Below are 14,559 nucleotides of genomic sequence, written 5' to 3' on the forward strand. Positions count from 1 at the left end.
CATGGATGACCCCAGCCACCTCATGCTGGGTCCCTGGATAGGAGGAAGCCTCCACCAGCAACAGCCTTATGGCACTTGCCTTTCCACCACTTCCCTCTCCGTTGACCTTCAAGAGTTACACAGAAGCACACAGCAGATAAGTGCCTAAACCTCGGCCTGGACCGCCAGGAATCAAGGAGCCAGAGCCTAACTGGAAGTGTGACTGTGTCTCTGATCCTCATATGTATAATGGGATAATAATGCTCAAATCAGGTCACCATAGGAAATCAACTGAAATAAAGGAGCAATGTCCTTAGAAAACTTGGAATGGAACCACCATTTGACCCAGCTATCCCCCTCCTTGGCCTATACCCAAAGGACTTAAAATCAGCATTCTACAGAGATACAGCCACATCAATGTTCATTGCTGCTCAATTCACCATAGCCAGATTGTGGAACCAACCTAGATGCCCTTCAGTTGATGAATGGATGAAGAAACTGTGGTATATATACACAATGGAATATTACTCAGCCACAAAGAATAATAAAATTATGGCATTTACAGGCAAATGGATGAAATTGGAGAATATCATGCTAAGTGAGATAAGCCAATCTCAAAAAACCAAAGGATGAATGATCTTGCTGATAGGCAGGTGATGACACATAATGGGGGGTAAGAGGGGGGCAAGAATGGAGGAAGGAGGGTCTGTATAGAGGGAAAAGAGGGGTGGGAGGGGTGGGGGGATGGAAAAAATAACAGACTGAATCTAACACTATTACCCTATGTAAATGTATGATTACACAAATAGTATGCCTCTACTTCATGTACAAACAGAGAAACAAGATGTATCCCATTTGTTTATAATAAAAATAAATTTAAAAAATAAAATTAAAAAAAAAAAACATGCTGCTGAAGAGGGTGATGGCCTTTATCACCCTTCCTCTCTAGCTCTGGCCTCTTCCCACTTGTCCCTCAGAGGTTCTTCCCAGTACAAGTTCCATCTCAGGCTTGCTGTTCTTAATGCTACCTCCAAAGCATACCTTTTCTTGACAGTATAGCTGTGAAGATGTGCCCAGCCTGCCTGGCCAGCCCTTGCCCTGTGTATTTTCTTCACTATCCCAATCCCCTGGCTGACCCACCATGTGCCCACCCTCCTGCAGCTCCTCCCCCAACGCCCTCCACCTCTCACTCAATACTATGTTTCTGCTTTTGCTGAGTGTTCTCACCTGTGGTGGACAGGCACCTCTGTACCACCATCCCGTGAGTCCATGAGGACAGAGGTCCAGCGCTCTGGCTAAAATGCCTACGCCCCTCTGACCAGCACTCCTTGGCAACTCAGAAGGTACATAATAAGCAGCCCCTCTGCTTCCACAGCCAAGAACGGGCATCTACCTAAAGAATATGATAATGGATTACCTTGCAGATGACAGTGTTATTCCAAGGCCTCTGGGAAGGTACCTCTGTCTTCAGGGATAGCCACACCCATAGCTCCATACCAGTACATGTGCCTAGGGACCAACTCCTGCCTACCTTCCTGATGCCTTCTGAGGGATTGGACACACAGTTGTCAGCCCCTCCATTCTTGCTGATGGTCCGCCAGAGCTCGGCAAATGTGCTGTCTTGCTCCAGGGGGTTGGTGCCCTTGGCGCGGAAGTACTCGTAGACGGCAGAATCCCGGACGGTACCATAAGACATCTCCACTTGTTTGGACAGGTCCTGGAACGTCCTGAAATGCAGAAAGGCAGCAAAGTGTGGGTACATGCTGCACACTGCACACTACAGGGATATAAGTAGGCTGCAAACCCCTCCTGAACTCCAAGCCCCACCATGTCCCACAGTCCACATTCTTCCACCCATTGTCCAACAGCACAAGTCCCTCAGACTGGAGCAGGACTTGCCTGACTTCAGTCTATCATGGGTATGTTCCTTTGTGCAGATTAATCAATACTATCATTGAATACATAAAGCCAGGTCCTGTGCTGAGCTCGAGGAATAAGGTGAGTAGACATGATCCCTGCCTTCAGGAAGCTCAGAGTCCAGCTGTAGAAATAGGTGTCTAGACAAATAATCACAACATAAGGGTCAGGGCAACACAAGACATTAATTACTGAAGGTCTGACTTGAATGCCCACAGAGGCTGTGGTAGGAAAGAACCATGTCAGGAAGAAAGATGATGATGATGATAGTGACAATGACTGACAATGACTAGCCCTTGACATTTGGTGCTAGTGTGGGGCAGATACATGCTGTGAGGCTGGGTCAATTAAAAAGCTTCCCTTCCAAAGTTTACAGATGTGCTGGGGTTACAGCCAGTTACTGACTTTGAGCACCAACCTCCAACCAATCTGTTTTTCTCAGAAAAATAAAGAAAATTGGACTTTTTTACTTGACATCTTATGATTTTCAAATGTTGGCATTATTTAAAAGATGGCAAAGTTTAAACAAAGCACACCCAGGGGCCTGTTGTAGGTGGAAGAGATGTGGTCATGGTCACTGTGGTAGGTGCATGTTGAGTGGGCAGGATGCATCAGGAAGACCCATCAGCTGCCTGAGAACAGGCATCTGAGCTGGGAAGGAGGAAGAGACTTCTTTCTAGAAATAGAAATGTATATTCACCTCAACTTAAGATGGGGTCCTGTCCCAGTAAATCCATCTTATTTTGAAGATGTCAATTCGTTGAAAATGCAGTTAATACCCCTATCCTATCAATTTAGCTTAGCCTACCTTAAAACACCCTCAGAAGATTTACATTAGCCTGTTGTTGAGCAAAATCATCTATCACAAAACCTATTTTAGAATAAAGCATTGAACATCTCATGCAATTTATTGAAATATCTATAACCAAAAAACCCTGGCAACAGAGCACTCTGTAGATCATGGGCTGCTTCCCATCATGATCACATGACTGACTGGGAGCCAGAGTGCCTGCTGCTGCCCATCATCCTAAGGGCAGACCATACCATGTATCACTAGCCCAGGAAAAGGTCCAAATTCACAATTCAAAGTGCAATTTCTACTGAATGCTTATTACTTTCACACCATCTTAAAGTCATAAATTCCTAAGTTGAAACATTGTTAAGTCGAGACTGTCTGTAGTCAGAGTAGGAAGGACCAATTTGTACAAAGTACTTACCCCTGGAAGAGCAGTACCCAGCACAGTGTGCTAAGAGTGTCACATGTAAGACAGATTTGCAAAAGTCAAAAATCCCCATGGGGATCCAGGCTCTCTCCAGGCTCTAACCTGATCACTCTTTATTTATTTCTCTTCTGGAAATCTCAGTCTCTCTTTCTCTCTCTCATCATTACCCTTACGACTCACTGAGTTACTATTCCCAAGGGAAGAACCCATCTTCCCAACCTGACCTACACAACCCTCCAACTTCCAGGCTCATTTTTGGTAGTTGTTTCACCCTCACACAGCACCAGAGCCAATCTTAAAATTAGAAATGCCACCCACTCCCCTTCTATGTCACCAGGCCATGCAACTTCCTTTGCCTGAAATATCTTTATCTCAGTCATGCACCCATCCTCTTCCAAAAGCCCCTTAAAGATACAGCTGCTGCCTTTCCCCATGGGAAGCCATCCCCATCCCTCACCTCCCTGTGCTCTCTCCACACCTTGCAGCCTTCTCAGGTAGTATAAGCTCACTGGGATTCCAGAGGACAGCATTCCAGAGTGAGGACAAGCAAGGACTCTGGAGTCCGGCTACCTGCCTTGCCTCCCAGTCCCACCATCACTAATACTGCAGCTTCTCTGTGCCTCAGTTTCTAATTATTAAAATTAGGGACAGAAGCAAAGCCTAAATAACAGGAGGTTCACAAGGAGGATGAAATGGATGTGTCTTCAGTTTTCAGAGCAGTGCCTGATTCATTCAGTGCTTGGAAACCAGAAGCTAGTGCCATATACATCCGAGTCCCCAGGAGATTGTAAGAATCAGGAAGACTGGAGCTGAGGCAGCCCCATCTTTGCATCTGTGGTCTGGATGCAGCCCTGATGGCTGCCTTCCTAGCAGAAGGGCCAGCAGTGAGTGGAATGCTTCCTCCTGTTTTGGAGACATATCCCATAACATTCCTTCAGTTCCTGCTACATGGCCCAGAAACAGAGCTCGGTATTCATTTCAATACATTGCAGATGAAAGGAAACATAAAATAACAAATTCGATGAAGGAATCTTTCTAATTATTGTTCATTATTTATATCTAATTGAAGCAAGATGTTCCTTTGCTTGAAGGGCCCCAAGGGTTGTAACTCTGTCGTAATTTGCCTGTAATGAAAGGAGGGGAAATCTTTTTTTTTTAACACATTTTAAAAATTTTTCTCATGGTAATACAAACAAACACAAGGCTTTGATGAATGGGAAACATCAGGATGAATTACACAGTTGAGTCTAAATACTGAACTACTCTAAATTACTGCATTTTCCCTGAGTATGGAATGAATGCATAACTGCCAGAGAGAGCTCTGCACTCCTGTTTCATCCACGCATTTGAAATGGAGATTTCCTCTCTAGTCCTGGTATTTATTCACAATAGCACCCATGGCCACAGGCTTGGGGAGCATCTCTGGATGACAACCAGGCAACCTGTATGTTTATGGTTCCGTAGTCTCTTTCCATCTCAGTATAGCCCATTGCTCCCATACCTGAACATCACCTTGATCTTCCTCATGCCAATCTCACCACCAAGACCTATGGCTTGATCCATCACCTCTCATAGACACGAATGGTGCAAAGATATCTCTATCACAGATGCAAACTCTCTCATTCAAAAAAGGTTTCCAAGATCACTAGCATGACCCACACATAGTAGGTGCTACCATAATATTCTGAGGTGGACAAACCTATAAACAATTATCTGGGGGTTGGAAAAGAGGACCAATTAGTCAAATACCAAAGCCATCATCTCCCTGGGCAGTTTTCTCTTGTCAGAGTGCATGGTTTTGGAAGGGGTGCCCAGGGAAGAATAAAGGAGAGCAAGGACAGCCAGTCATCCAGGTTGCCAAGCCAGTGCTGGCAGTCAGCAGAAGACAGATGTTGAAGCTAGATAGGACACCCATCCAAAAAAGCAAAGGAAGCCTGGCCAGGAGGAGGTGGTGTTGACAGCACACTAAATTCAGCATTTCTCTGAAGCCAGTCTCTTCAGCTACAACTGCTAACAAGTGCCCAGGTGCTCGCACTTCAGAAAGATGAAGGATGTACCTGCCCATCACAGGTGGGGTTTCTGTCAATTCCATTGGTTATTTACCCCCAAATTCCTGGATATCTACTCAATAAGGCACAGTAGCACCTAGAGCATGGATGAATGGTGAGCATCCTCCAGGGGTTTGGAGCAGGAAGTGGGTAAATGACAGAGAAGGAAAACAACAGTGAACAATGCAAGTGGGATGGAAATACAGGTTCATATGGGGGATCCCAGAACCACAGGAGGAGCTGCTAATCCTTGGCCAGAGTTAAGGGAAGCTCTTCTTAAAAGGAGGCATTAAGCTGAGCCAGCGGGATGGGTGGAGTAGCCAGGTGAAGAACCAAGGGGTAGGGCACTTCCTACCAAGGGGTAGGAAGAGAAGAGATTTCCAGAGAAGACCCTGATGGGCAGAGGAAACATGGATCATGTGGGACACACATCATGGGGCAATTTTTACCAGTTAAAAAGACATAGGTTCAGAAAACTGGCAAAGGGTGAAAACTGCCTCTGAACACTTTATCTGTTTAACATATTCCAGTAGTTCTCCAAGTGGTCCCCGGACTGTAGTCTCACTAACACCTGGGTCCTTATGAGACAGGCAGATTCTTGGTTTCCAACCCAAACCTATGGAATCAGAAACTCTGGGGTTGGTGCTCAGCAGTCTGTGACTCTAATGAATGTGAGTTCCAGACCCACTGACTGAGGCAAGTCATTTGATGACCAAGGTCTTAGTTTTCATAACTCATTACTATCTCACAGGGTTGGCAAACATTAATGATCGCAGGCATGTACTCAGCACATAATCAATGTTCAATAAATGCCAGCTTTCCTGTTAGACTGCCAATAAGTAACCCAAATAGAATTATGTGATGGAGTTATGGATACTGACTGGGGTGGTCACACCTTGATGAAAGAAGGTGTGGGAAGGCAGCATGTCTCATATTCCAGGATCAGATCTCCCCATCAGGCCATTTGTCTCTTTGATAAGAAAGCTGAGGCCCATCTTCTTTCTATTTCAATACCAAGATACATGCAAATGCTTCCTATCAGCACCTAATAGTGTGTGGTCTTTTTAACAGCATACACTTTAAGAACCTAGGATAACTAACATGATGACCTTGGGAAGTCTAAACCCAGGCTGACATAAAAAAGAATAATATTATGGCATTTGCAGATAAATGGATGGGATTGGAGAATATCATGCTAAGTGAAATAAGCCAATCCCAAAAAAACCAAAGGCCAAATGATTTCCCTGATAAGTAGATGACGATACATAATGGGGGTGGGGGAGTGGGGGATAAGAGAAGAATGAAGGAACTTTAGATTACATAAAGGGAAATGAGAGGGAGGAGGGGGCAGGGGTATGAAAGATGGTGGAATGAGACAGACATCATTACCCGATGTACATGTATGATTACACAAATGGTATGAATCTACATCGTGCACAACCATAGAAACGAAAAGTTGTACCCCATTTGTGTACAATGAATCAAGATGCAGTCTGTAAAAATAAAAACAAATAAATTTAAATAAATAAATAAATAAACCCAGGCTGAGCATGGAGACATCCAAACTCCACTGGCAGGCAGGACCCTTGCTTTGTAGGAAATGATGGAACTGCTTCAAAGAGTCCTCCCTGGGAAAGTAGTGACTGGCTGGGAAAGGAACTGCTCAGGAGAAATGGCTTCAAAAGCATTTCCCCCAGGAGCCCAGCTGGGTCTGGACTGGCAGGTGAAGGATCTTAGTGGAGCACAAGCACTTTGAGGCTCACCCCATCTCTGTTTGCTATGCCTCTCACTTTGAATAACATTTAATGTTGGAATCCTCCCATGGCAAAGCCTACCCTCTCCTGCAAGCTTTATTTTGAACCAATATTTAGTCAACTATGCTCTACTGAAACTGGGTTTGAACCAATGGAAGCTGCTTCTATCTCTGGATTGTTGATTTTGGGCAAACCTCTAGCTGAAAGCATAGCTGACATCTATGAGCACATCAGACTACCTTGGCAAAAGGACTTTGCAAGCATTCCTTGACTCATGTTGTTTTCCCCCATTGCACGTGCATCTCCCAGAAGTTTCACAAGGTCTCCTTCAGCTGTAGCCAAGGACAGTCTCCCCAGCTTAGCCCCATCTCCCTCCCTTCTCACACCTTTCCCCATAAATCAATCTTACTATTTCCTAGATACATTTTCATTAACAAAGAGATAAATGTGTTTGCAGCATGAGAAAAATCAATAATACAGAATTTATAAACACATCTTTGCATGTTAACAGAAATATTTACATTGGCAATGGAGATAAATACACTTGCAACAAGAGCAGAATCAATATACAGTATATGTAATGCAGATTTCAACAACGATGGGGATGCCATATCATGAGCCTGACAAATCTAAATCCCAAAGCTCTGTTATTCTTTCTGAAGGAGAAAAGAAAGTAGTGGAGTGGTTCAAAAGACACAGAAGGGTGGGGAAGTTCATCCCTGTAATTCGAAGCTGTCTTAAATACAGTGAGCAGATGGGTTTACTATCATTCCAGCAGTCTTTCTTTTCTGTCTGATGTTGGACTCTTCAAGAGACGATGGTGCACAAAGCAATTGAACCTGCCTGGCTGGGCTTCCACAACCTGCTTAGCACTGTGAGCACCTGCTGCCCACTGCTCCCTTCCTCCTGGGTTTCTCTCCCAGAGTTCTCCCATGTCTCCCCACTAAGACTTTCCAGGTGCCTTCCTTCTTTCATCATTCTATTTCCTGAGCACTGGTTTATGTGAGGTCCTACCCTGGGTCTAGGAACAGGGCACATATACTTCCTGCCCTCACGGAGTTCATGGAGGGAGAGAGAGACAAGCACCCCCGACCAAGCAACACAACAATGCTGGGGTCAGCAAACTTCTTGGAAAGGGACATATGTAGGCTCTGATAGCACATGCACTCTGCCAAACGTCCCTTGTTTTTGTGTTTTTATTATTATTATTTTTTTAACTTTAAAATGTTTTAGAGAAGAAAAACAGTCTTAACTTTCAGGCAATAGGAAAACAGCCTGCAGGTCTGAAGTGGCCTGTGGGAGCATAGTAGGCCAACCTCTGATGTTAAGTAATAAAAAGTGTCAGGAAGATTAACAGAGCAGAGTGAGGGTTACAGAAAACAATGGAGCGAGTGACAGTGCTGAGAATCCCGTGCAGGTGTTCCAGCTGTAGGAGTTGACTTCTAGGGTGTGTGTTTCCTTGTACTGGCCAGAGAGGAGTCAAGAGGAGCCAGCCCACAGAGGACTGAGACTTGCAGAAACCATCCTGTCTAGGAGCAGAGGAAGGCAGCTTGGAAATCAGTTTCTCACTCTGTAATCTTCCCCTGGGCCTTCTGGGAAGCCTGGAGGAAGTCTGTGCTGGGGTACACACAGGCTCCCTGTATCTAAAGCCTCATCAGGGTGCAATTCTGAGTAGCCAGCAGAGTGACTGCAGATCTGAATCCCAACTGGGAAAAACTGTCCCAGTAACCCTGCATGAGGACCCTTACTGACCCACCAGAATGAAAGCCAAGTGGCCCATGACAGGAAAACACATAGATCACAAAGTCCTACTTCAAACCTGAGAGCAAATGCTGCCTCAGAGGCCCAACTGCTGGGTACTTCCTCCCTCTTCCAACTTCCCACCACAGTTTTCTCTCCAAGTCTATTTTCTTGATTTGAGGGGATTTAGTAGCCTACCCTTAGGTGCAGTTTTGCTTTTTCTCAGTTTCAGTTACAGGCAATTATAGTCTGAAAGAATTAAGTGGAAAATTCTAGAAATAAAGACTCCATAAGTTTTAAATAACTTCTTACTATTATTATAATTACACCATCATTAGTTACTGTTTTTAATCTCTTATTGTGCTTAGTTTATAAACTAAAATTTATCATAGGTGTGTATGTATAGGAAAAACAGTATTAGATTTTTGGGTCCTATCCTTGGTTTCAGGCCTTCACTAGGAGTTTTGGACTCTCAGGTAGTACATGACTACTGTAACTACTGAAATTAAAACATGCTCTAAATAAATCACTAAGAAAAAATAAAAACACCTCAAAGCATTTATACACAGTATCAATTTCCATTCTTATAAAAAAAATCCATTAACAGATGTAAATAAATATAAAAACAAAACCAAGAGGAATAAGCAGAGGAGACTTACAAGACTGTCACTTCTTACAAATGTATTCCAATGAATCAAAGTAAATAAATTATAATAAAAATTACCATTTTTATTATGCTATAAATAAAAAATGTGATCCAAATAATTTTTAAAATCCCTCTGTTGCCCAAGTGTCAGTTCTGGGCCTTGGAACTTATCTCTGTGCTCTGGTCTCTCCCCTGTGGCCACCCTCCTTCCTGATGGCTACAGGGTTGATCCTGATGCATCTGGAGGAAGGAAGTTTCTCTCCCTCCCAGTCCATCACATGCCTATCTCATCATTCAGTCGTAAAACAAACTCTTCAAGGACTGGGATAGTTCCATTTTTCAATCCCTAGAGCCAGACAAATGCACCCAACTAACCCAAAGGGGAAGGCCATCCTGTGCATCTAGGGGGTAGGGCTGAGAGTCCCATTCCAGGCATCATGGAATTTCCCTCATCTTCTGCCTAGATTCAGTCCAGGTCTGGTCCCCTAGCCCCAAAGCAAATGAGGGTGACTGGGTATGAGTCCCTGAAAGGTGGGCATATGCATCTCATGTTTCCTATGTGCCAAACTCATCCTAGACATGGAAGTTGCCAGAGCTCAGTAATTGGAGCTATGAAGGTAAGGTCAGGTAACTGTGAGTTAGGCCCTAGCCTATGGTCCATATTCATCACTAAGTGGAATCTGGGGGTTTCTAATGTCACTGGCAATGACAGATTCAATATGGAAGCCTTCAGCACCTCAGCTTCTGTCTCCTCAGCTTCTTCACAGGCTACCCTGCTCACTGGGTGACCTCCCAGAGGATGTCCTACTCTCTCTCAGGCACATTGTATGGGAAGAATCAGCTCAGGTCATATCCTCTCAAAACTGTGGGTCCACACCCACTGGGTGTATGGCCCTTGATGAATTCTGGGCTGAGTCCCAGGTTGACATATATTCCCTTGTATTCCATGTGTTACCTCCCTGGCTTAACCGTGAGCTCCCTTGGAGCATGCACTGTATCCATCTCTGGATGCCTTCATCCCACATATAGGCTGACAGACAGCAGCACTGAGTTCATGTTTTCTAGAAGAATCAAATCTAATTTAAACTAACTCTGTTTATAGCTGAAAGGCTGAATATGGCTGGGGGTAAATCCAGGCTAGAGACCTGCATGGTGATTGGTCTAACCTTAGAATCACTAACTTCCTAACGTCAAGTGGACCCTTGACACTGCCTGGCAATTTCTAAATTTCCCTGTGCAATTCATTCTCCCACTCTCCTGGATGACTCTTAGAAAATGACCCTACTTATTATTTCCTAAGAAGGTAGAAGTCATCAGTAAATAACTTTGCTTTTCTAAATAACTCTCTTTTCTAAAACCACAAAATGCAGGACTGACCTCCTTTTAAACCATGGCTCTACCTTTGCTCCTATTTATCTCTGCTTCTGTTGACTACTGGATCCCAGACTTTCCTGCCTTCTCAAAGTACATTGCTCTTGCCGTTGTCACCTCTATCTCCTCCATCATAAAATTGCTTCTCTTTACGGATCATTTCCATCAGCTTGAAAACACATACATCTTCTACCTTTAAAAAAATTCCTTCTTTGATGTTGCATCCTCCTCTAGCCACCCCTCCAGCTCTCTGGAGAATTTTCTACAATTATCATCTCCATTACCCTCTTCTCATTTCTCACAATCCTGCCTTAGTCAAGTTTTCATTCCACCACAGAATAGAAACTGCTTTTGTGAATGTCATTAATTGTCTCCCAAATACCACAGACAGTTCCCAATCCTCACTCTACCTCCCACCAGCAACATTTGATAGACACATCACTCTGTCCCTCCTGAAGCCCTCTTTCCTTTGTTTCTGAGCTGTCATTCTAGTAGCTCTTCTCTCATCTTGCAGTCACCTCTGTATCCATCTTCTTCCCCAGAGCTCAGGAGTCAGATGCTTTCTCTTCTCTGGTGACAGTGCTCTTGCCAGGGTCTCATCAAATCTATTGGCTGGAGATATATCTCTACATTAGTGATTCCCAATGGACCACTCCAGCCCTGACCCAACCCATCAACTCCAGGCAACTGCCCCCTGACAACTTTATGTGGATGGTTAGTAGGTACCCAGCACTTAAGTACTTAAATTCCAAACCCTAAAACCCAGAAACCAACCCTCTTTTCCTCTAGTTCTCACCTCAAAGGCAGGTCTATTTGAGATGCTGAGGTCAAAAGTCTTGGAATCACTACCAATTTCTCTCTTTATTGCATAGCTCATGTACAATTTCAGCATGTCCAATCTCTTCTTCTATCAAGAGAAATGCAGAATCTAATCTCTTCTCATCTCCTTCACCATGAACGACTCTGCATTGCACCAGGATATTAAAGTCATCTCTCGAATAGTCGCCTTCCGCCTTTAACTCCTACAGTCTATTCCCTGGGAGGCAAGCACAACTATCTTTTTAAAATATATACCAGATCATATCACCTCATTGTTCAAAACCCTCCAATGGCTTTTTGTCTCTCAGATGAACAAACAAAATCCTCTGTGGCCTGAAATTTCCATATAATCTGGACCCAATACCTCTGCTCTTATTATATCTGCCTGCTTGCCTTCCATCTTGGGATTTCTGTTGCCGTATTCTAACCTCAGTATACTCTTCCTTCACGTGTCTAATTGGCCCACTCTTTCTGTGTCTTGAGTCTCTGATCAAATGTCATCTTCTCCAGGAGGTCTTTGCTGGCAACCTTACAAAAAACAGCACCCTCCTTAAACCACATGATAAAAAATAGAGAAACACATCAAAGACTGACATAGATGGCTATTTAATGTCAATGTTCCCCTTAGAATGTGACTCAGCTATCCGCCTTATTGCTGTATTGTCAGCACTTACAACTTGGGTGGTCAACTATTCCAGTTTATCTAGGACTGAGGAATTTCCTGGGATGCTGAAATTTCAGTAGGGAAACCAACAAAATACCAGCCAAATTGGGATAATTTGCCTCCTATCCACAACAGAGCCTGGCACATGGTAGATTCTACAGTTAACATGGGTTATATATATGAATCATATAGAACACATGAATTAGGCTAAAATTTGCCTTCAAAACATCTAAGTTGGAAATTCTGTTGGAAAAGTCTTCATCTTGAGTCAACCAGTCTTATTTCAGGATGATAGTTGGGTAGGTCATCTGCAGAGAAGCAGGAATAGCAATAACTTGAGGTGCTTGAATTGAAGAGCTTTGGTCCTGGACCAGGAGGCACAGCACAGACTATGCAGGTCACAGCCACCCCTGGAACAGATCACTAAGGAACCCAGGAATTAGGCCTGCAGGGTTCATTCTTACGGTGTTGGTGCTTCAAGATCCAGCTTCTTCCTAGATCTATAATGGAAATCCACATGCATTGGCTGAGAGAATTCCCCTGGGATGCAGCTGCTTCCCTGGCTCCTGGGTCCCTGACACTCTGTGGGAGTACTGCAGAAGCGGCCCTGCTAGCAGGCAGCATCTCCATGCCAAGAGCATGGCTGGCTCCCAGGTCTCAACACCCACAAATATTTGCTGCTACAAATCAATACAAAAGCAGGATGCACCATTAACCTTTAATATATCAGTGCGGGGGCTCTTAATCCATTACAAGGTTGTCATAAATGTGACTGAAATGCAAATCAGAACAGCAACCCTCTGGGAGGCTGTGAAGGTGCCTTCCTTCCCTCCTGGCAGCCTGACTCCCTCCACTCCAGAGCAACAGCCCAAGTCTCTTGTCTCCCTGCCAAGTTTTTTTTTTTTTTACCACTCTTCCTTCCTTCTTCTTTGAAGATGTCTGAGCCCCTCTACTATATCTGCTTCCCCAGCAGTCACTTGATATGCTAGAAGAAAGGCACAAAAAATAGTAACTCCCACACTCTGCTAACACCTTATTCGCATTACTTCATTTAACCTTGGCAATATCCCTTTTGTAAAGTTATTATCTCCCCCATTTTATAGATGAAGAAACAGAGGTTCAGAGGGGTCAAGGTTGCAGAGGGAGCAAGTCAAGGAGTTGTCTTCACTATCAGGATTACTTGATACAAAAACCTATACACTTCAGCATCACCCCATGGAGATGGTAAGTAACCCACTGCCAGGTGGGGAGGGTTAACAAGTACACCAATGATTAATAGCATCATGCAAAACGCACTGATAGAATTAACCATAGAGTCATGGCAACAGGATCTGGAACCTATCCCAGCTTGAAGGATGAAGCACTGAAGGGCAGGGTAAAGAAAGGATTAGTGGGAAAGGTGAGACCTAGGAGGGAGCTGGAAAAGTGAGGCCAACATTTCAGAAGAAAGAGAAAAATGACAGAGGAGAGGACTTGAAGAGGTTCTGGGCAAAGGTAGCAATATTTTCTGATTATGGATGTGTGTGAGTGAAACATTCGGAGAACTACTTATATTTTACTAGGAGTAGCAGAAATAGTAAATAACTAAGAAGCATTAAGGATAGGATAGAAAGACAATTACCCATAAAATACTTAGCAGATAGTTAGAATGGAAGTGTAGAAGTGCAAAGATAATGGGAAAAAGATGAACTATCTATGCTTCCTTGACAAACACTGGGTCAGAGAATGCATGAGAGGAGCAGGTGGCTTGTCTTGTACACTGCACAGCAGGGAAGCCTTACTCTGGAAAGCACCACACTTGCATTTTAGAAAGAGTTGGGGGAACAGCTGTGTGTCCTTGCGCACATAAGCAGGTCTGGGTGTGGATGAGTGTGCACTGCAGGGCCCTGGGCTGGAAGAGGAGAGGAATGGCAAAGGAGGGTATTGCTGGAGGGCTCAGACACTAGACTGAGGGAAACCATTCACTAGAACAAACTTTAAAACAAAGGAGTAGTGTTGGTGGAGGCAAAGCATCCTCAGTAGTGGAATGGAGACCCCATAGGAAGCAAATTCGTGTGACAGATAAACCAACCACAGCAACTGGTGCAGGGGCTGCAGCACAAGAGACACCTGCATACCTGAGCTTATTTATAGATCTGGCAATCAGTACTCACTGTGCAAGAAAACAGACTCAGGCTCTTCCCTCGTGGGAAAGTTGAAGAGAAAATACTAGCACACGCAAGTTTATTATTGAACAAAGCAAAACCAGCTGTAATTAAATGTGAAGCTATACAATGCTACCCCTTCTGAATCAGTTTGCAGAAAAATTCCTTTAACAAGGATACAGTCTCTGGTGGAAAGGTTAGGAGAGGGAGTTGGGAGGAGAAAAGTGTGTTTATTATTGATGAGTCTTGCTTGG

At 44.1% G+C, this 14,559-nt stretch overlaps 1 protein-coding gene across 1 annotated transcript in view; it reads right to left on the reverse strand.

The window, feature by feature from the left end:
- Grid1 (glutamate ionotropic receptor delta type subunit 1) overlaps positions 1 to 14,559 on the reverse strand; it is a 745,266-nt gene that overhangs the window by 49,107 nt on the left and 681,600 nt on the right. The window contains exon 13 of the mRNA XM_047551889.1: positions 1,511 to 1,706. Coding sequence (XP_047407845.1) covers positions 1,511 to 1,706 — 196 coding nt within the window. The remainder of the gene's footprint in view (positions 1 to 1,510; positions 1,707 to 14,559) is intronic.

Source organism: Sciurus carolinensis, chromosome 5 (genome assembly GCF_902686445.1).
Source record: "Sciurus carolinensis chromosome 5, mSciCar1.2, whole genome shotgun sequence".
Classification (NCBI taxonomy): domain Eukaryota; kingdom Metazoa; phylum Chordata; class Mammalia; order Rodentia; family Sciuridae; genus Sciurus; species Sciurus carolinensis.